This window comes from Typopeltis vanoorti, chromosome 4 (assembly GCF_054136105.1).
Source record: "Typopeltis vanoorti isolate ZY-2024b chromosome 4, IOZ_Tvanoo_1.0, whole genome shotgun sequence".
NCBI classification, from domain to species: Eukaryota; Metazoa; Arthropoda; class Arachnida; order Uropygi; family Thelyphonidae; genus Typopeltis; species Typopeltis vanoorti.
This window is the reverse complement of record NC_143552.1, coordinates 100551238-100574539: the sequence shown is the minus strand read 5'-3', so window position 1 is coordinate 100574539 and position 23302 is coordinate 100551238. Positions and strand designations below refer to the sequence as shown.

The following is a 23302-nucleotide window of genomic DNA, read 5'->3' as shown; positions in this document are numbered from 1 at the left end:
TGATGGATGAGAAGTTTATTTGCAACAGTGGACAAAATAGCTCAGGGACTCAGTGTTTGTATGTTAAAGAACACATTTTACAGGTAAAGATATGGAAATTATTATTATTATTATTTTTTATAAAGCTTTGATTGTATCTACTGTGCACAGATTTGGTTACTTGATTTCTTAGTGATAGGAAATGGCAGAGAAAATCTAGAGGTGAGTGACCAAGATAGTAACACTTCTATGTAATGCTCTCCTAAGGAAATAAATTGAACGTAAATTGTTTACAAATTTCATTTGATAGGCAAAAAAGAGAGGACATGATAAAAAAAAAATCATGCAAGTTATTCATGCAGTCTGTGATTGATGCAGAAGAAATTCTTCAGTGCAAAACAAAATAGGTAAGGAACAAGAGATCATCACTCTTGGAGGATGTGATGACATGTTTTGCTAGTTAATGTAACTAGCAAAAAATGTTCAGGCTCCGTGGAGATAATGGCAATCAAAATAAAGAAACAGTGTCATAATGTCATTCTTACACATGCAACATTTCAGACACACTTTAAAGATATTAATGAGACTTAAGAACCTTTGCAGCATGAATCCTTCATATTAATTTTGTAAAGTGCAAGCCACAAGATCTAGGCTGTTCAAGTCTTTATCTTCTACACTGTAACTTGTAACACTTGCGCAGTAGTAGGATTGAGGCAATTGCCAGTAAGCATGTGAGCAAACCAGAGTGAAACGAATACATAAATCAGTTCCACTCCAATTTCCTTATGTGCATGAATATAAGGATATCCATTATTTCAAATATGATGTAACTTGTTAAGAAAGCGATTGTTGTTATTTAATTATTTTTTTAATGGTTAGTGTCATTATTAAGATCTTGATAAAGTTATGTGGAATGTGTAACTTCCTTGTTTTTTTGTTTACTGCAAGGTTTGCATACTTCAGATACTGGGTTAATTCATGGTATCTTTGAGATTTTAGCCTATTTTGCTATATTAAGATCTTATCATACCCAAGTAGTATAGTGAGATTGCTATTTTATGTTCATGGATTTGTTTTTTACTTTATTCTTAATCGATTTTTTTTAAAATTTATTTTTATTTTATTAAGTGCAAACATTTATTATATTAAATTTTAATATTAAAACTGAAACAAGTCGATTTTTATCTTTAAAAAATATTTTTTAAAAAAAAACAATTCAACGATTATTTGACTAGGTTCTAGAGATACTACACTTGCTCTTTGGAGAGTTCAGGAAAGGAGATATATTCCTGTTGTTCAAGCATTCTATCCACAGTACTTTGCTATGTCACCACTTACTTGTAAATCTTGCAAAAATGCTGAGAAGATCAGGGCATTGGTATTTAACCAACAGTTTGAGGTAAATAATTTTGGAGGATGCAAACAACATTCTTTAAAAAAATTAAAATTTTAGAGTATGAAAAGCACTCCTGTTTATTAAAGGATCATCAATTTTCATTAAATGTTAATTAAATACTCTGCTAATTAAATGTTTGATTATGCTTGTGTGTTGATATAAATCCACCATTATTCTTCCTTCATTTCTTTAAATGACTTATTAACATGTAACAATTGCTTTCTGTGCATTCATAATAGAAGATAGTATTTGTTATCTAGTGCACTGATGTGATGAAGGAAATGAAGCTCAGTCATATTTTGACATTGGAAATACTCTTGTTAATTTGTTTAAACAAAACACATGTTTTAGTGCCTATTTTTCTCACTGCATTTTAAAGATAAATCTCTATAGTTTCTATAAAGCACAAAATGTAACTAGTGCAGAGAACAACCCTTATGTTATTGAGCCGAGTAACAAGAGCTAATACCAGGAACATGTTTGTCGTATCTATCATATATGTGGTTCATTGTTTTTTTGAATAGTTTATAGGTAGTAGATGGCAGAGTAAAGGTCCAAGAGCCATAAAATATAAGTAATTTTCAGATGTCATGTAAAGTGAAACCCTGGTTTTTGCTGAGGCTATTAACTGTTTTGCTTAATTGGCTTATTAACATGTAGTACTTGCTTTCTGTGTATTCATAACACAAGATAGGCATTCGTTGTAATTGGTATACTGATGTGAAGAAGGAAAAGATTCCTTGAATTAGTGAAATATGAAGTAATTTACATGAAAGGCATTTGTGCCACTTGATTTTATGGTTTAAAATAGTTATTCTGCAGACCAGCCACTAGACCAATGGTAGCTTAATGGTACTGCTTAAGGAGGTTCCTATTCAGTCAGTATATACATTTTTGAATGGGTGTTATAGGATATTGTCTGAAATTTTTCATTATATTGAAGATTGGGAGAGAACATGGGGGGCACCCATGGAAGTTAAGTTTGTTCACAGTTAAGAAAGGAGTAAGAGCCAGGTTTTTCTCTCACAGTGCAGTGAGTGGGTGGAATAGTTTGCCTTTAGAGGTAGTGAATGCATCTAGTGTGAAAGAATTTAAGGAAAGGTATGACAGCTGGTTTGGGTGATTTGTAGCCTCCCTCAATGAGTCCTCGACTCATTAAGAGGTCTCAGATAATAATAATTAATTTGTTATCTGTCAAGACTCCAATATTATCAGATCATGTATTTTGAGGCATTTTTTTTATTATCAATAAATTGAGATCTTGATTTTCCCCTGGCTCTTTTTCCTGCTATCCTGGCAAAACAACAACAATAAAAAATAAAAAAAATAAAAACTTCTTTTGCTAACTAGTTAGCAAACATTCCTCTCCCATTCTCTTTAAGTGACCATAATACGTGAGATTAGCTCTCCTCACACACACACTCCTGAATGCTAACAATAGCAAGTTCCTTTCTAATATCTTCATTTTTAATATGATGCCATTGATGCGGGGTGCTTAAGGGTCAAAGCTGTATAACTGAGAGGAGACCTCCACATAGCCTTTAAAGGAATGCGGAGAACCGACCAGGGCTTCTGACCTAATGTCCAATCCTCACCTTCTCGTGGTGCACCCTCTTGGGTATCTACTTTGATACTGAACGAACGAGGATGGGCTGGCAATTTGGGATTTAGCCGACCAAATTGTATTCTTATTGGTTAAACCAAAATAAAAAATGATGGTACAACATGACAAAATTTCATGCCGGCTGGGGCGTCGCCCGGTTAAACAAGGCCCCCCGTTGTTTTCGCCAGGGAACCAGGGCGAACAGCGAAAAGTCAGCTACTGGAACAAATCTGAAAACAAACCCCAACTCAACATCACCAGAGTTAAAGATTGGTACTATCAACGTAAGAAGCCTGAATGGCAAAGAAATGGAGCTAGCTGAGGAATTAGATAAGTACCAGATCGACATAATAGGGGTGACTGAAACAAAGAGGCAGTGAAGGAAAAGAAGAAAGCATATCAAAAGTTCCTGGCAAATAAGTCAGCTTTTACTCTTACAGAATACAGAGACAAATGTAAGAAAGCTAAACAGTGTGTAAAACTAGCTAAACACAAGTCATGGGAGGACTTTGGCAAGAATATAGAAAATAAATATCAAGAAGGTGGCAAAATATTCTGGAGGTTGTTGAAGAAGCTTAGGAATTGAGGAAAGAGTGCTGTAAAAGGAATTAGAGATGATAAAGGTGAAATGAAAACAGGAGAAAAAGATATCCTTGAAGTATGCAGTAATTACTTTGAAAAACTGCTAAATGAAACAAGCAGTGATGACAGCACAGTGATAAAAAACACTGACCAGGCATGCAGTCAGGAATACATATCCATACTTGAAGTAGAAAAAGCCATCAAAGGCTTGAAATGTGGAAAGGCAGCAGGAGTAGATGATATTCGACCAGAAATGCTGAAGTATGGTGGTATAAGAGTCTTACAGTGGCTGCACTGCATAGTTCAGAAAGCCTAGACAGAGGGACGAATTCCCGATGATTGGAGTAGAGCTCTCATAGTACCCATATATAAAAAGGGAAATAAAAGTGAATGTGAGAATTACAGAGGTATTTCCCTACTGAGTGTTCCTGGCAAGATCTATGCAAGTATACTTGAGAAACGGTTGAAAAGAATTGTGGAAGAAAAGCTTGGTGAAGAACAAGCTGGATTCAGGCCAAATAGAGGCTGTCAGGATCAGATCTTCACTTTACGACAAATAGTCGAGAAAGCATGGGAATAGAACAAAGATCTGTATTTAAGTTTTGTCGATTTGGAAAAGGCATATGACAAGGTGCCAAGAGAGAAGCTATTCAATACGCTGCAGTTATATGGTGTGAATGGGGCATTATATCAAGCAATACTTTGTCTTTATTTGAGTTGTGAGTCAGCAGTTAGAATTGAAGGAAGTACAGGAAGATGGTTTAATGTTAAATCTGGTGTGAGACAAGGATGTACATTATCCCCTCTGTTATTCATTATCTATATGGATCACATTATGAAGGAATGTGGTATTAAACCTGATATCAAAATTGGAGATGTTAATGTCAACTCTTTGCTTTATGCGGATGATGTTATACTTCTAAATAAATCCGCTACAAGTCTGCAAGATTCTCTGACTAAATTGAATAGCTGTTGTAATAGATATGGTATGAAGGTCAGCAATAAAAAGACAAAGACAATGAAAATAGGCAGAATCATTGAAAATGTTGACTGTGTTGTGAATGGAGAACCTGTGGAACAAGTAAAACATTTCAGCTACTTAGGCACAATTTTTACTGAAGATGGTAAACTAAATATAGAAATAGACAACAGAATCAGCAAAGCTGGTATCGTGGGAAGTCAATTGAATAAATTCATATGGAATAAGAAAGAAATTAGTCGGAACACTAAATTAGCTGTATACAAGACTGTGTTCAAACCAATTTTAACTTATGGATCTGAGAGCTGGGTCAGAAGTAAAACACTTGACCAAAGACTAGAGACCGCAGATATGAGAGTCCTGAGAAAGATTAGAGGCGTGAACAGATGGCATCAATGGCAATATCATATTAAAAATGAGGATATTAGGAAAGAACTTGACATTGTCAGCATCCAGGAATGCGTTAGAAGAGCTAATCTCAGATGGTATGGTCACTTAAATAGAATGGGAGAGGAAAGATTAGCAAAACAAGTGTTCTCTGCCAGGTTGGCAGGAAAACGACCCAGAGGAAGACCAAGATATAGGTGGATTGATATGGTACAAAGTGCCTTAGACGATAGAAATATAAGATCTGATAATGTTGGAGTCTTGACAAGTAACAGACTGATTTGGAGGAAAATTGTAGATAGGAAGTTAGTAATGATGTAATTTTTTCATGTAGTACTGTCATATCCTGTACACCCCTTGAGGGTACATGGCAGGAATTTGATGATGATGATGATGCCATTGATGCCACTATTCACTCCATCTTTCTCATAATTCATATCTGATATCTCCAATATACTGATCAAGTGATTTTTTTTCCTAACCATACTTTCAGATCCATTAGATCCATGGATACTGAACAAACAAGGATATACTACAATTTGTGATTTAGCTAACAAAATTGTATTTTTATTGGTTTAAACCACAACGTAAAATAATGGTACAACATGACAGAATTTCATGCTGGTTGCAGTGTCGCCTGTTTAAACAAGACCCCTGTTATTTTTGTCAGGGAACCAGGGCGAACAGTGCAAAGTCAGCTGCTAGAGCAAATCCTGGGACACATCCTAACTCAACATCAGCAGAGTTCAAGATTAGTACTGTCAACATAAGAAGCACATCAATGGAAAAAGAAATGTAATTAGTAGAAGAATTGAATAAGTACCAGATCGACATAATAAGCATGACTGAAACAAGACAAAAACAGGCGAGATCTTTCTTACCAACAAATACAAAATGTTATATTCAAGTAATAATCGAGAAAAAGGAGTAGCTATAGTATTCAACACTAATCATGAGGATAATCTTCTTGAATGGCAGGCCATATCAAGTAGAGTGATGTGGATAGATATTGGAATGGGGAACTGGGACCATATAGGCACTTATTTGTGCCTCTGGTCCCACAGAAGGTTCTACTAAAGAAGAGATGGAGAAATTTTTCAAGACATTAGAGAAAGCAGCTGACACAATGAAAAAGGAAAAATTGATTCTTGTAGGAAATCTAAAGAGCAGAGTAGGAAATGATTAACAGACATATAGAATGCTGTGGGAAAATTTGTAGAAAGCAGCAAAGCTAATAATAATGGTAAGTACCTGCTGGATTTCTGTTCAGGACATGCACTAATTATTACAAAAACCACATTCCAACATAAAAATGTTCACAAATTCACATGGTGAGAAGATGCAAGAAATAAGAAAAGTCTCATTGATAGCAGTGTTTTTCCACTGGTCCAGGACACAAGAGTATACAGAGGATTTGAAATAGGAAGTGATCATTATATAGTTTGAGCAGAATAAAATTGAATTTCATATTGAAAGAAGAGAGTAAGAAAGTTTTGAAACTAATCAGAATTGAGTGGTTTTCATGGGTGAATGTTTGTCTATTTGAGTCTACCATTCAAGAATCTAAAGTTCCTAGCAAGTAAGTCAGCTAGTGCTCTTAGACAATACAGAGAAAAATGTAAGAAAGCAAAGCACTTGTAAACTTAGCTAAACAGAAGTCATGGGAAGGCTTTGGCAGGAACATAGAAAATAAATATCAAGAAGTGGCAAAATATTCTGGTGGCTTCAATTGAAACAGCTTATAGATGGAGGAAAGAGTATACTCTAAAGGAATCAGAGATGATAAAGGTGGCATGAAAACTAAAGATATTCTATATGTCTGGAGTAATTACTTTGAAATATTGCTAAACAAAACAAGCACTGTCAGCATAGTTGTAGAAAACTCCCAACAGGAATGCAGTCAGGAATATATATCTATACTTGAAGTAATAAAAAAGCCATCAAAAACTGGAAATTTGAAAAGCCAGCTCGACTAGGTGAAATTGACCAGAAATGCTTAAATATGGAGGTATAAAAGTTTTATAATGGCTGCACTGCATAATTCAGAAGGCATGGTCTGAGGGTTGAATTCTGGATGATTGGAGTAGAACTGCTTTAGTATCCATCCATAAATAGAGAAATAAAACAATGAGAATTACAGAGATATTTCCCTGCTGAGTATTCCTGGTAAAATTTATGCAAGTTTATCTGAGAAATTGCTAAGGAAAATTATGGACGGGAAGCTTTTTTTGAAGAACAAGTTGTTTCAGGTCAGATAGAGGTCATCAGGATCAGATTTTCACTCTAAGACAAATAGTTGAGAAATCTTGGGAATATAACCAGGATTTATATTTAAATTTCATAGATCTGGAAAAGGCATATGACACGATGCCAAGAGTGAAACTCTTCAAAATGCTACTCTTATATGGTGTAATTGGAGCATTATATTGATCATTGCATGGTCTCTATTTAAGCTGTGAATCCGCAGTTAGAATTGAAAGTGGTACAGGAAGATAGTTTATTAAATCTGCTGGGTTATAAATAAAATACTTAATCAAAAAATGGAGACTACAGATATGAGAGTTCTGAAAACGATTAGTGGAGTGAACAGATGGCATCAATGGTAGTATTGTATTAAAAATGATCATGTTAGGACAGAACTTGCCATTAGCATTCAGGAATGTGTTAGCAGAACTAATCTCAGATGGTGTGGTCACTTAAACAGAATGGGAGAAGAAAGATTAGCAAAGCAAGTGTTCTTTACTAGGTTGGCAGAAAAAAAGACCCAGAGGAAGACCAAGATTAGGTGGATTGATGTAGTAAAAACTTCCTTAGAAGACAGAAATACAAGATATGACAAATAAGAGATTCATTTGGAGGAAAATTATCAATCAGAAGTTAGTAATGGTATAACTTTTTCATGTAGCACTAACATAATATCCTTTATCCCCCATCCCTGTGATGGTACATAATCAGGAATTTGATGATGATGATGACATATTTATAAAGTAAAGAGGTTTAACATCTACAATTTTGATATCAGGTTTAATGTGATTTTCCTTCATAACACGATCCATATAGATGATGAATATCAGTCGAGATAATGTGCACCCCTGTCTCATACCTTATTTCACATCAGACCATCTCCCTTTACCTCCTTCAATCTAGCTGCTGATTTACATCTCAAATATAGACTATGAATTGATTGATATATTTATAGCATTTTTAATAGCTTTTAGACAAATAATCTTAAATTTCTTCTTAGCTCCTTGTGATATGCCTTTTCAAGATCTATGAGGATGGTCTGAAAAGTTCTCAGCCTAACAATGAAAAAACGAATTTATAATTTCAAAATAATTTTTATTTTTCAACATAATCTCCATTAAGAGTAATACATTTATTTCAGCATGCTCCACCTCCATTATCCCATCCCTGTAGTGGTTCTCGGTAAGATCTGAAATCACCTCTTGATTCGAAGAAAAACTCTGACCTGCAAGGAAGAGTTTTAATTTTGGGAAGAGATAGAAGTCAGAGGGAGCCAAATCTGGGTAATAAGGTGGATGTTCCAACAATTCATAGTGCAGATCCCTTCATTTTCCCATTGCCAAAACACCTTTGTGAGAAGTACATTGTCCTGAAGAAAGATGATTTTTTCTTCTGCAAACCGGGTCTTTTCTCATGAATTTTTTTGTCTAGTCTGGTTGAAAGATCGGAATAATATTCCCTAGTTATTGTTTTACCCTTTTCAAGATAATTAATAAACAAAATGCCTTTAGCATCCCAAAACACCGCTGATCGAACTGATTTTCCTGCCGATCGAACCGATTTTGGTGCCGAACAACTGGCTTCTGTCCACTTTGACTGCTATTTGGATTCTGGTGTGTAATGGTGAATCCAAGTCTCATCCATAGTAATAAATCAACATGCAAAATCAGTTTTATTCTTGTTAAAACACTCCAAGCACTGTTCAGAGATTTTCATGCGAGTCCGTTTTTTGATCTGTCTGAGCAAGCGCAGCACCCATCTTTCGCAAAGCTTTTTCGTTTGCAATTCTTCATGCAAAATATATCCTACATCTTCTTTTGAAATGCCTATAGTCTCAGCAATTTCACACACTTTGATTCGTCGGTCATCTAATACCATATTGTGCACTTGATCAATGATTTCTGGTTTTGTTACGCTTTTTGGATGTCTTTCACGTGGATCATCTTCAAGGCTGGTACGGCCATGTTTAAACTTAGCAGCCCGTTTCTTAATTGTCGAAGAAGAAGAAGAGTGCCCATAAGCTTTTATGAACTTCGAATGAATTTGTTTTGGAGTTAAATCTTCTTTTACAAAGAATTTTATAACCGCATCATACTCAATTTTATCCATTTCAAGGGATGCAGACAACACTTTGGCTTCAGATATCTGTATTAAAAAAAAATACTTGATAGAATGACTTGCAGTTTCACACGGATGCTTATGATAGATGTACCAACTTAGAAAAAAAAATCTTGCCAATGTTGTTGCCATCTATGGTTGAGGCTGAGAACTTTTCAGACCACCCTTGTACAATGCTTAAATACAGATTATCGTTACATTCCCATGATTTCTCATCTATTTATCTTAAAGTATATATTCTCCATTTGAATCAATAATGCTCTTCCAATGTTGCGAAAGCTTCATAATACCATTTCTATAGAATTCAGGAGGTTTGGAGGCAAAGAAGTCACACAGGCTCAGTTTCAGTGCATCTAATGTATCATATTTTTTTCATTAATGAAAAAAAAATACGATACATTAGACACACTCAGGAGAATACGGAGGCTGTGGAAGCTTTTTCAAGCCGAGTTCCTCAATCTTGGTACAGGCAATTCTTGCACTATGAAAGCTTGCATTATCATGGTGAAAAACAACACCCTTTCGATTGACCAGAGTTTTTCATTCAGTCGATTGAGTTGTTCACAGTATACTTCAGCTGTGATTGCTTGATTTTGTGGCAAGAATTCAACGTGTATAATACCAGCCATATCCCACTGAACACTCAACAAAACCTTCTGAGGGTGAAGGTCTTGTTTTGACTGAGGTTTAACCTGTTCCTCTGAAAGTATCCACTTTTCATCACTGGTGACTATACAACTTAAAATTGGAGAGTGAACCACTTGAAAATGAAGAGCAGTGCAAATGTTGATGTGCTCTCTTCTATTGTTTGTCAGTTTGTGAGGAGCCCACTTGCTGAGTTTCAACACTATTCCAAATTCTTGCAAGTGGCAATGGAAGGTCAGTGATGATGAATTAAGATTTTTTGCTACATCTTCAACAATTGCATTGCCATTTTTTGCAATAGCGGCTTCTAGCATAGCGTTGTCGAGAGAGAGACGGAACCTTGAGCGAGGGGATTCTTTCAAGCTAAAATCCCCTTGTCGAAATTTTTGAACTATCACTGTACTTTCACACATTCAAAACATTATTGCAATACACTTCTTGCACATTTTTTCAGTGTTAGCAGCATTGTTGCCTTTTTTTTTTTTGAACTCAAAGCATGATGTGCCTAATATTCTCTTCAGTGACCTCCATAGTAATAAAGGGTTATTTAAACAATAAGTTATGTATGATGTTCTTGCAAGGCGGAATTCCATAGAATGAGGCTGCCTCAGCTTGGCAGTACTTATAAAGCTTTAAAAATTCATGTTCACACAAGCTGAGACATATGTTTGAATCAAGTACAGTATAAAAAATGACATTGCTTTTGGGATGACCTGATACATATCAGGTCTTGGATGACTTTTTCTACATCAAGTATTAATATGTAGTCTTGATTTTATTCCTGTTTAATGCTTTCTACCATCATGCTGTTACTGCTTGCTTCATTTAGCAGTCTTTCAAAGTAATTACTCCACACTTCTAGAAGATATTTATCTTCAGTTTTCATATCACTTTATCATCTCTAGATCCTTTCACAGTACTCTTTCCTCCATTTTTATGCTTTTTCAATAGCTTCTACATATTTTGTCACTTCACAATATTATTTTGTATGTTCTTATCAAAGTCTTCCTATTACTTGTTTATCTGCTTATTTTACATAGTGCTTTGCTTTCTTGCCAGGAACTTTTGATATGCTTTTTTTTTCTGATTTTTCTATCCTTGCTGACAACCTCACCATATCCCTGTCTGGCTGAATTGATCAATGTTTTCTTCAGAGTTCATTGAATCTCCAAAGTTTGTTTCTTGTTTCAAACTTTTTCATTTTTCTTCAATGATGTTTGTGTAATTGAGTCTACAATTCACCTCTGAAAGCTACTCTACTTTGATTTGTTTTAAAACTTTCTTGCATACTCTTCTTTTTCAATATGAAATTCAGTTTTATCTTGCTCAACACAAAGTAGTGGTCACATTTATTTGAAATCTTTTGTTTACTCTTGTGTCCTAAACCAAAGGGAAAATATTGTTATTAACACGTTCGCTGCCAACTACGAGTATATTCGTAGTTGGTGTATGAGCCTCACAAGCTGACTACGAATATACTTGTATGTCGATTACCACTGGCAATGAGATTACTCATACTGACCTTGAAGAAGCGAAAGTGCTTGCTGTGCAGAGTGTAGCAATGAAAGTGTGTCCTTGTAGTTGGTATATGAGCCTCACAAGCCAACTACGAATATACTCGTATGTCGATTACCGCCGGCAACGAGATTACTCGTACTGACCTTGAAGAAGTGAAATTGCTTGTCATGCAGTAACAAACTATGCCCGAGGAGCATGGCAGCAACCTGTTAACTATAACACAGTCATTGAGACTTTCTTATTTCATGCGTCTTCTCTCCATGTGAATTTGTGCACATTTTTATGTTAGTAATTTTATCATACTCAGAACTAAATGTGATCACTTCAGATTTCAAATGCTTTTTATACTCTTGTGTCATGAACTAATATGAATGTATCACTATCAACAATAACAGTGTCAGTGAGACTTTTATTTCTTGCATCTTCTCTCCATTATGAAGTTTTGCACATCTTTAAGTTGGAATATGGCATTAGCATTGACTATTCTATGGTTTAAACAGAAATCCATTATTATTAGCTTTGTCCTTTTCTCTAAAATTTCCCAGAATAATTGTATATGTCTGATAATCATTTCCTGCTTAGATCTCCAACTATCTTTTTTTTTTTTCAATTATTATTGTGTGTGTGTGTGTGTGTGTGTGTCAGTTGGCTTTCTTAATGCATGAAAATTTCTGAACACAGTGGTCACAGAGTTTACTTTTGGTGAAATGTTAAGAATTCAATTCTGTTTATGGTCTCTATTTTGAACTATACTGCTTGTTTAATTAAATGTTTTATATAACTTAGAAAATGATGTTTGATATGAACATTGGTTATAATTAAATTATTATATCTACTGTATTTAGCACATCCATAACATTTATAAGGTCACATTTTGCTTTTAGATATTCTCAGCATTGTCATTTAGATTGTTTTGTACTTAGTATATTGTATGACAGATATGAATGACTTTCACTCCTCTTTCGAAAGAGGAGTAAAAATTATGCATATGGACAATGAAAGCCACATCTTTTTTAACTATAAACACATCCATATTTTGCTGTATAACACTTCTCAACATCTTTACGAGGTCATAGAGGATATTTTTTAACAGATATCTTGTATTTTTATATAGAGGATATTTTTATAAAAGGCATATGAATGATTGTGGCAGTTTTGTATATGGTGTCAGTTGTGTTTTTTGTGTTGTAAACACAAAAGTGCATATTGTAAATGATAGTGTCACTTTCAGTATAACATCAACCTAAATTTCCATACTGGTGATAGATATTAGCATCTGAAAAATAGAAATGGCATTATTCCAAACATTTTTTTTTCTAGCCCTATTTCATATTATCATAATTTGTTTATATCCTCTTTTCACAAGATTTATTAAGTTTGCTTAAAATGATTTTCTTGCATTTTAATCTCATTATATTTCTGTATATTTTGCATTAGGAGCTCGTATCTTTAACTTTAAATGCATACCTCCATTTGTGGGATATTCAGACCTTTAAACAGGTATGGATCATATTTATAATGATTGGTAAATGTAATGTTTACCAGTGAATAATATACTTATTAAATGTGAATGCATATAATACAATTTTAGTTATAATTTATAGCTTGTCTAAGAGGAGCTAATAACACATAATGTAAAACCTATTCTCCCTTTTCTATTTTCTTTTCACTTGTATAGGTTATTCCTATAATGTCTGGAGTAATTACTTTGAAAGATTGTTAAACAAATCAAGCAATGACAGAACTATACTAGAAAAATTTCAGGCGGAAATGCAAAGAGGAGTACATAACGATACTTGAAGTAGAAAAAGCCATCAAAAAATTGAAATGTGGAAAAGCAGATGGAGTAGATGATATTCGATTAGAATGCTTAAGTATGAAGGCATAAAGGACTATACTGAATAATTCAGAGGGGTCTGGTTGGAAGGTCAAATTGCCAATGATAGGAGTAAAGCTCTCATAATACTTATCTATAAAAAAAAAAAAAGGGAATAAAACTGAATTTGAGAATTACATAGGAATTTCTCTACTAAGTGTTCCAGCTAAGATTTATGCATGCATACACTTGAAAAGAGATTGAGAAAGATTGTGGAAGAGAAACTTGGAGAAGAATAAGCTGGGTTGAGGCCATATAGAGGTTGTCAAGATCAGATTTTCACTTTAAGACAAATAGCTGAGAAATCATGGGAATATGACAAGGATCTGTACTTAAGTTTTGTAGACCCGGAAAAGACTTATGACAAGGTGCCCAGAGAAAATCTTTTCAAAACACTACAATTATATGGGCTGAATGGCACATTATACAAAGCAATACATAGTCTGTATTTAAGTTATCAGTCAGCAGTTAGAATTGAAGGCAATACAGGAGGGTGGTTTTATGTAGAATCAGGGGTAAGACAAGGATGCACATTATCTCCATTCTTATTCATCAACTATATGGATCGCATTATGAAAGAAATTGGCATTAGGCCTGATATTAGAATTGGACATGTCTTGTACTCTTAAACATATCCAGTGGAAGTCTCCAGGATTTGCTAACTAAATTGCATAACAGCTGTAACAAATTTGGAATGAAAATCAGCAATAAAAAGACCAAAACTATGAAAATAGGCAGGAGCATACAAAACTTCAGCTGTATTCTGAATGGAGATCCTATAGGACAAGTAAAATATATCAGCTATTTAGGTGCAGTTATTAGTGAAGATCACAGGTTAAATCTGGAAATGGACAACAATGAAGCGGTGATAGTATGGTGGGTAACCAGCTGAATAAATTTATATGGAATAACAGAGAAATTAATCAAAACACCATATTAGCAGTATACAAAACAGTGTTTAAACGAGTTTTAAGTTGTGGATCTGAGAGTTGGTTTAGAAATAAAACACTTGATCAAAGACTAGAGACCACAGATATGAGGGTTCTGAGAAAAATTAGTGGAGTGAACCAGTGTCGTCAATGGCAGAATCATATTAAAAATGAATATATTAGAAAGGAACTTGACATTATTAGCATTCAAGGATGTGTCAGTAGAGCTAATCTAAGGTAGCGTGACGTGGCCACGTAAATAGAATGGGTGAGGTATGGTTAGCAAAGAGAAATAGAAAGAGACCCAAAGGAAAACCAAGATTGTGGTGGATTGATTATGTCAGAAGTGCCTTAGAAGCAAGAAATGTTAGATATGACAATATTGAAGTGCTCATAAGTAATAGATTAATTCGGAGGGAAATTGTTGATACTAGATTAATAATAATGTAAACTTAATCATGTGCTGTCATATTAATGTGAACACCCACTTTGGGTACATACCAGGAAATTGATGATGAACAACATCAAGTGTAATTTTCTTAATTGTAATTTCACCAGCATGTGTTTTTGTCTCTTTAAATTCTACACAATGAATCTGACCATCGTGTGATGTTGAACGAAGGAAAGTATTATTAACATCAAGATTACCGAATATTCTAAACACGCCCCATTCTTGAACTGTCAGTCTTCCATCCATCTTCCTCTTGTTTTTCAATATTACTCCTAATCTCTTACTTGAAATATGCTAAAAAGTCTACTCATTGAGCATTTCCACTATATCTTCAGCAGGTGTAATTCATGTTTCAACCTGCGCTTCTAAAGTTGGTTTTCCATATTCATCCTTTCTTCTTAGAAAGTCTCTAAGTCTCTAGGGTTTGGTTTTACTGCTTCAGCTGGTCTCCTTTCACATGCCAATGTCCATTCCTCACTACACTCGTTACTTTCCTAGCCTGCATCTTATGCTCCTTGTGTTGCTTAGGGGTACCATGTTCTTTATATCTCCTCCAAAATGTCCTCTTTCTCAGAAGCTTCAGTATAATTCCATGATTTATTCATTTCACCCTTGTTTTATTTATCCTCCTAAACTTAGAGATTCAGTTTGATATTGCTAGCCATAAGTAACTCATTCCCATCGGCAGTGCCTGGACAAATTCCCAGGCACTGCTGATTTTTCTCTTCCCTTTGTCTGATCAAGCCACTGCTTGCCATCAATCTGTTTTCTTGATTTATCTTAGTCCCCTGCTCTGTAATTACACATCTCTCTCTTGTTTTGGGAAGCTTGCACCTGCCTAGCTAATCCCCACATGATCATTCTTCCGAGTTGGTGGTGTCGTTGTGACATCTTCTATTATCATTGTTTAACAATATTATTAAATCTAACACCAGAGTCCCACATGCTACTTCAACTACATACTGCATAATCCCTATAGCTCAAAGAATTCAATCTCCTTACTCACACGTGATATGTCCCTTCCAATGAATGCGTCTAGTCCGTGTGGTTAGCCAAGTGGCTATGTGCCTCTCAACAATATGCCTGGGAAAGGAATGTCCTGGGTTCTGTTCCCATTGCTAATGTGAGGAGCTTAGGATCTTTCTCAGACATAGCCAAGTTATCCGGTCTTGGGTATGGACTGCAAGATTTTTCTCCCTTGCATCTTAGGGGATGCAAGGGAAGAAAATTTTTCATCCTGCAAGCTGGCAAACCGGTCTTGAGAACTCAATGCCTCTACAGAAATAGGATACACCAGGAGACATAGGGATAACCACCTTATCCTTGAGTATAGTTGTGGTTAAATGAATAGAAAACCTTCGACAGCACCAGGTAAAAGAGGGGAAAAGGAAGAAGAAGATGAATGCTTCTATAGCTATCCATTATCAACCTCCTGTTGCTTACCAGTCTCATCTGTTTGAAAACATTTCAGAATCCTCTCCTTCTGCATTTCCTAGCCTGTAGCAACATCTCATTAAATATCTAAAATTTGTGTGCTTACCTCAGCCTCACACCAAATGGCCTCAAAACCATTATTTATTATTACTACTTTCTTTAAGTTCCACATTGAGAGACACAACTCTTCAGAAATCAGCAATAATAACCCACCTCCTCTTTTATCCTTTATCTTTTGAAAAATGCTATTATTACCACATTCTATACCTGTGAATATGTCATCCTCTGTTAACCACATCTCATTGACACCAATGATTTGTTGATTACTAACTATCAAAACCACAACCTCTACACTCTTATTTCTGATACTTCTTGCATTGATGTATATATAAGCAGAAGCTTTATGCACGCGTGCACACACACACACACACACACACACACACACACACACACACACACACACACACACACACACACACCAAGTAGCTTTCTCTTTTTCTCCCTTTTCTTCCAACAATTCCTTATCCCATCATTCAAGTTGTTTGACTATATTGCTTCCATTATGACCATCCCTGCATCACTGTTTTCCTTAGTCCTTTATCTCATACCAATCTTCCACTCATAGTTTCCCCCCCCTATCTGCACACTCTCATCAAGAATCTACCTAGCTTCACACTATTGCTTTCACTCAGTTACAGACCATCTGCAGCAAACAGCTCTCACCTTCAAATTTATCCCATACATCCACATACTCAAGTCCTCTCCTGCACATTCTAGCTATCATAACTGTTTATTAATTTAAATGGGAACACAGACTGATAAGAAAATAACTATGTATTAACTTATGGCTGATATTTCACTGGTATTCTATCCAGCATTTTCAGAACACAAAAACAGTTTTTCACAGTATGCGAAACAACAATCTGGTATAACAATGGGATTAGTTTGAGCAATTAACATACAACACAAAGACGAAAGTTCTAATTGGGTGGCATCTATGTTGGGGGGGGGGGGAGACTGAGAGAGAAAGCAGGTATTAATTAGGTCTTAAGATGACCGTCTCCCAAATCTTTGGCAAATTTATACAGCCATGCTTGTTGAGGTTTGGAGTATATTTCAAGGCTTCTATTGATTCCAAGAACAATCTTTCTGACTTATAACGACTTCTGTACAGTACTTGTTTTTTTCCAATTGATTCTGTGTGCAGGAGTATCCAAGGCATGGTCTGCTAGACCCGACTTACCATAGTGATAGTACCAGATGTATTTTTTATGATCACTGAGGCAGATGTCCACAGTTGTTCCTGTTTGTCCATAGTAAGCTTGATCATACACAGGACACTTCATAGACTCCTGGATGTAATAAAGAAGAGATTTTGTCCTTGGATGAAAGGATAAGAGTTGCCAATTTGACATACAGTTTAAATATGGTGCATAGTTGATGTTTATTAAGCACTCTAGATATCTTTTCAGATGTGCCATGAATGTATGGGCTGGTGACAGTTTTGTTGTGGTAGACAGTGGGGAGGGATTCTGGGGAGCATTTAGTATTTTGTGTATCTTATGGGAATTATAGCCATTGGCTAAGAAGGCGTGACATAAGTGAGTGAATGACTTCAGCAGTGAGAGAGCATTGTCATTGGAACAAATCGCTCTATCTCTGTGGGTTAGTGTTTTTAGGATACCATACTGTAGAGATGGGTTGAATGTGATTGTCTGTGCAAATATCTCCCTGTGTGTGTGTGTGTGTGTGTGTGTGAGGGGGGGGGGTTCTATAAACTGAAAATGATAAGGGACCATCTCTAAGATGTGTGATTTGGATCCAGGAAGGGCAGACAGTCATTGGCTTCCAGTTCCATTGTAAAGTGGATTTTTGGGTGTTGGCTATTTAAATGTGCCAAGAATGTATCCGATGTGTCTGGGCCATGTGGCCAAATAGCAAGCACATCATCAACATAGCATATCCAAAGCACTGGTTTGAGAGTGGTTGAATTGATAGCTAGCTTTTCCAAATGTTCTATGTAGAAGTTTGCTGCCAGTTGCCATCCCATCTAATTGTTTGTATATTTTCCCTTTCCATGTAAAATAATCTGCATGTATTGTGAATTTAAATAGTTCAAATATATCAGGGGAAAAGTATGACTTTAGTAAATCAAGGGTTTCTATTAACGGTACTTTTGTGAATAATGAGGTGATATCAAAACTCACCATTATGTCTGAACTTTGTAAGATATGGCTTTTTAAAATACTTTTTTTTGGTGGGCAGTATTTTTAACAAAGGAGGGAGAATTGTTTGTGAGAGTGGCTAGTAGCTTAGCTAAATGTCTAGCAAGTTTATACGTGGAACTGTTTTTACTATTCATAATAGGTCATATAGGGTTGAACTTTTTCATGAACTTTTGGTGCTCCTTATATCCTGGGTGTTTTAACGTGGAAGGGCTTGAGTTTGTTAACTGTTTCTTTAGCCCAGGAAGTGACTTTTTTCAATAATTTGCACACCTTATTCTTTTGCGAGTTGGTGAGATCCCGATCTATAATTTGATATGTTGACTGATCTTGTAGAAGTGTGTGCATTTTGTTTTCATACTCTGTTGATCATCATCACAGTTACATTTCCTTTGTCTGCTTTGGTTATAAGAATTTGGTTATTACAGCTGTACAGGGGTATTTTGCAGATCTTATTGAGAACCACTACAGGGATGGGATAATGGTGCTGGAGCATCCCTGGAATAAATGTATTAGTCTTAAGGGAGATTATGTTGAAAAATAAAAATAATTTTGAAATTATAAATTCGTTTTTTTCATTGTTAGGCCGAGAACTTTTTCAGACCACCCTCGTACTGCACAGAAGTCATAAGTCAGAGAGCTTATTCTTGGAATCAACAGAAGCCTTGAAACATACTCCAAACTTCAACAAGTATGGCTGTATAAATTTGCGAAAGATTTGGGAGACAGTCATCTTAAGACCTAATTAATACCTGCTTTCTCTCTGTTTTTTTTTTTTTTTTTTTTTTTTTCCCCAGCATAGATGGCACGTAATTAGGACTTTAGTCTTTATATTGTACGTTACATTGTTCAAACTAGTCCCATTGTTATGCCAGATAGTTGTTTCACATACTGTGACAAACTGTTTTTGTGCTCTGAAGATGCTGAATAGAATATCAGCAATAAGTTAATAAATAGTTATTATTTTCTTATCATTCTGTGTTCTCATCTATACCGTTAAAATGAATCATCATGTACGAAGAACACATAAGCCTTTCCGCACATTTGAGCTATCATAACATTTATAATAGTTGCTCTTCTCATACCTCTCTGTCATATCTTGGCAACACTTACAGTTCTTTCTCTCACACTCCTCTGCTTCACTGTCTCTAGCAATACTTGGAAATGTCATGCTACTCCATTCACATTTGCTCTCCTATCCACAGCCTCAGTCACTATTGTTGCTCCTATCAGATGTAATTTTGACACTTGCTCCATTTTCACATCTTTTACCATAGTCCCCTCATACAGCACTTCCATTTTCCCACTGCAATCATTTGTTTTTGACTCATCTGCTACTGGCACTTTCCTTCTTACACCTTCAACTATCAATCTCTTCTTTAAATGTTCCATCTCACTCTGCACACGCCTCAGTTCATTCCTCTACCTTACTAGTTATTTTCTAATATCATCACTCATGTTCACAATTTTCATATCCATTTCTTTACGATTCTTCCTTTGTCCTTCTACCATTTCATCATCTTTCACATCTTCCTCTGTCCTACTACTCACTGTTGCATCTTTCACCACGTTTGCTATTCCAGACTTTCAATATACTCATATCACTTAATTTTCCCACCTAATTCTACTGGCAGATGTTTGCCAGTGAAGTTTATCTTCGTGTTTGGTGTTGAATGTATTGCTATCCTTTCTTTCCCTGATCACTGTTGCCTGAATTTAACCTGTAGAAATAACCTGTGTAACCTGTGTTATTGTTCTGTTATGTGCATGTGGTACTTTTCTAGTTCTTCTGCCAGTTTGACTTCTGTGACATTAACACAACAATTATTAAAATAATTGTGTTAATGTCATTGCATTTGTTAACTGGAACAAATGCTACTAACATTGCATTTGTTCCAGTGAACAATGAAAATTTGACTTTTCACTGTTCACCCTGGTTCCCTTGACAAGAGGTGAGGACCTTGTTTAACCCGACTGTATCCTAGCCAACATGAAATTTCATCATGTACCATTGTCTGTTTCTAGTTTAAGCCAGTACAGAACACTGGTCAACTAAGTTCCAAACTGTGAGCCAATCCTCACTCTTCTATATATGTATGTAATATAATTTTTTCATGATTGAGTGAAAGGAAACAGAGATATCAACCATTCTATTTATTATTAAAAAAGACAACTAGTTTTGCCCTGCTTTCAAAAACTTGTGTAGTGGTTCACAAAAAATAGAAGATTCAGAGAAACAAATTTTAGAAATCCAGTAACTCTCATGTAATGAGAGTTACTGGATTGCTGTTTATGGGAGATCCAGGGCCTCAGCTATACCCAGTCATCTATTAAATTTTGTAGATCCAAGTGATAGCCAACCTATGGAACCATAACTCCACTTACACTGCTCAACAAAATTATGCAAAAAAAAAACAGTGCTTTTATGTAATTTTAAGTGTTTTTCAAGCTGTGGACGATGCACGGCAAAAGCACTTCATGTGGTTGTATACAATAGAATAACAATAACAAATGTCAGTATAAGGGACATCACATAAGTGTATAATAATTACCAAAATGATCACATTGCAGAGGTCAACACAGTATGCTCAAAAATATGATCACATTAAATCACTACAGTGTATATGATACCCTCTAAACACTAAGCAGGCCAGATGGCTGTGAGGCATGCTTGTTATAGGGATGTCTATATGATTCTCTGACAATAAATGTCATTCTTCTACAGCAGACTTTAGCTCAGCAAATGACTGAAGGTGGTGGATTTTAGTGTGCAGTCTATTGCATCCCATATATATATATTCAGTAAGTCTGCTGATCAGGCTTGCTACAGCAGTTGTTGATGGTTCCCTGTGATGGTTTGTAGTCAGTGAGATTTAAACATCTGGTTTCTTTGCAGAAGGGCAGCTTGGTGAAGAAGAAGCTGGATTCAGGCCAAATAAAGATTGTTAGGATCAGAATTTCACTTTAAGATAAATAGTTGAGAAATATTGGGAATGTAGCAAGGATTTATATATAACTTTTGTAGATCTGGAAAAGGCATGTGACAAGGTGCCAAGAGGAAATCTCTTCAGAACACTACAGTTATATGGTGTAAATGAGACATTATATCAAGAAAGAATTGAAGGAAATAGAGGAAGATGGTTTCATGTTAAATCAGGTGTGTGACAAGGGTGCACATTATCTCCCCTGTTATTTATTATCTATATGGTGGATTGCAGGTAAAGAGTATTAAATCTGATATCAAAATTGGTGATGTTAATCTTTGCTCTTTACTTTATGCAAATGATACTGTATTTCTGAATAAATCCATTACATGTCTGCAAGATTCCCTGACTAAATTGAATAACTGTTGTAATAAATTTGGTATGAAAATCAGCAATAAAAAGACAAAGACAGTGAAAATAGGCAGAAACATTGAAAACATCAACTGTATCCTGAATCCTACAGAACAAGTAAAACATTTAGGCTATTTTGTCACAATTTTTAGTGAAGATGGCAAATTAAATGTGGAAATAGACAACATAATTAATAAAGCTGGCATGGTAGGAAGTCAGCTGAATGAATTTATATGGAGTAAGAAAGAAATTAGTTAAAACACTAAATTAGCTGTATACAAGACAGTGTTTAAATACTACTTTAAATTCTGATAATATTGGAGTCTTGATAAGAGATTAATTTGGAGGATAATTATTGATCAGAATATCATAAGTTTTTTTCTTCCACCAGAGGTCAGGCTAGGGTAAATGATAATAAACATTTAGATTCATCTTACTTTTGTCTAGTGTATTGTCATGTAGCTTATATCCTACATCTGTATATTTTCCTGATGATGATCTCAATACAGAGGTCTAAACATTGAATATTGCTTTCTTAATGATAAGTAAAGTAATTATTCTAACACGTGTGTTGTGTCTCCATAAATTCTTCACTGTGAATGCTGACAGAACAAAAATTATCATGATATTCTGTACATCCCCTGAAGGTACATATCAGGAATTTGATGACGATGATGGATGGTTTCTTTGCATAGAATCCACCTGAGTTGAGCCTTCTTAACAGTTGGAATTGTTTCCTCCTGTGGAAACAGCAGACAGTTGGTGACAGGACAACATAAGATTCCATCTTGCTGTTAAAGCCAGATAAGTGGCCTGTTCTGGTAGACAAAACCTTTGGTTGACCTTGGTCATTTCTTCTTGAAATGGTTCCTGTCTTTTGAAACCATGTTCATAGTGCAAAGATGACATATACTAAGCTAGTGTATCACTTTTGCATGCCTCTGCCTTTCAAGTTTTCTAGTGACCCACCATCTTAAAGATCATCTAAATGATGATAACGTGCCATTTAAAGGCACTGGAAATGTGGTTAATTGAACACACACTAAGCAAGCAAAAAAATGGGAATGAACGAAACACAGGTGGTCATAGCCACCTGTATTTTTATAGACATGAATTATTTGCATTGTATGGGCTGTTGAGTGGTAGCAATTTCTATTGGATACTTGGAATTTGCATGCCAGAATGCTTATTATACCAAGCATTTCTTATTCTGTTATTTTTGTCCAACAGTGTGTTTAATAATTCTGGAGGGTCTATTTTCTGCTCAGTCATAGACAGTGCATAAAATATTTGATATAACTTAGTCCTGAAAATTCTTATGGAGAACATGCAACATTTGCTGTATATTTATATGTAGTTGCTGTATTTATATGTAGTCATCTTTTTTTTGAAAAAGGTCCTCTCAGAATTCACACCCATTTCTTTCATATAGAAATGGGTGCAATTGTTTTTAGCATAGTGTCAGTAATCATACTATTACCCATTCTAGTGATGACTTGTCCCTCCTCCCCCAGTCAAAAGCTTCCATAGCTTAGTTGGTAACAATACCTTTTGGTTGGAAAAATCTGGTTCACATCCTGTCCAGAATACAAAGAGTCTTT

General features: G+C 35.4%; 1 protein-coding gene across 2 annotated transcripts in view; it reads left to right on the top strand.

The window, feature by feature from the left end:
* DCAF12 (DDB1 and CUL4 associated factor 12-like protein) overlaps nt 1-23302 on the top strand; it is a 172876-nt gene that overhangs the window by 100579 nt on the left and 48995 nt on the right. For both annotated transcript variants that reach the window (XM_090391379.1, XM_090391380.1), the window contains exons 6-7: nt 1215-1378; nt 12889-12951. In XM_090391379.1, coding sequence (XP_090247505.1) covers nt 1215-1378; nt 12889-12951 — 227 coding nt within the window. The remainder of the gene's footprint in view (nt 1-1214; nt 1379-12888; nt 12952-23302) is intronic.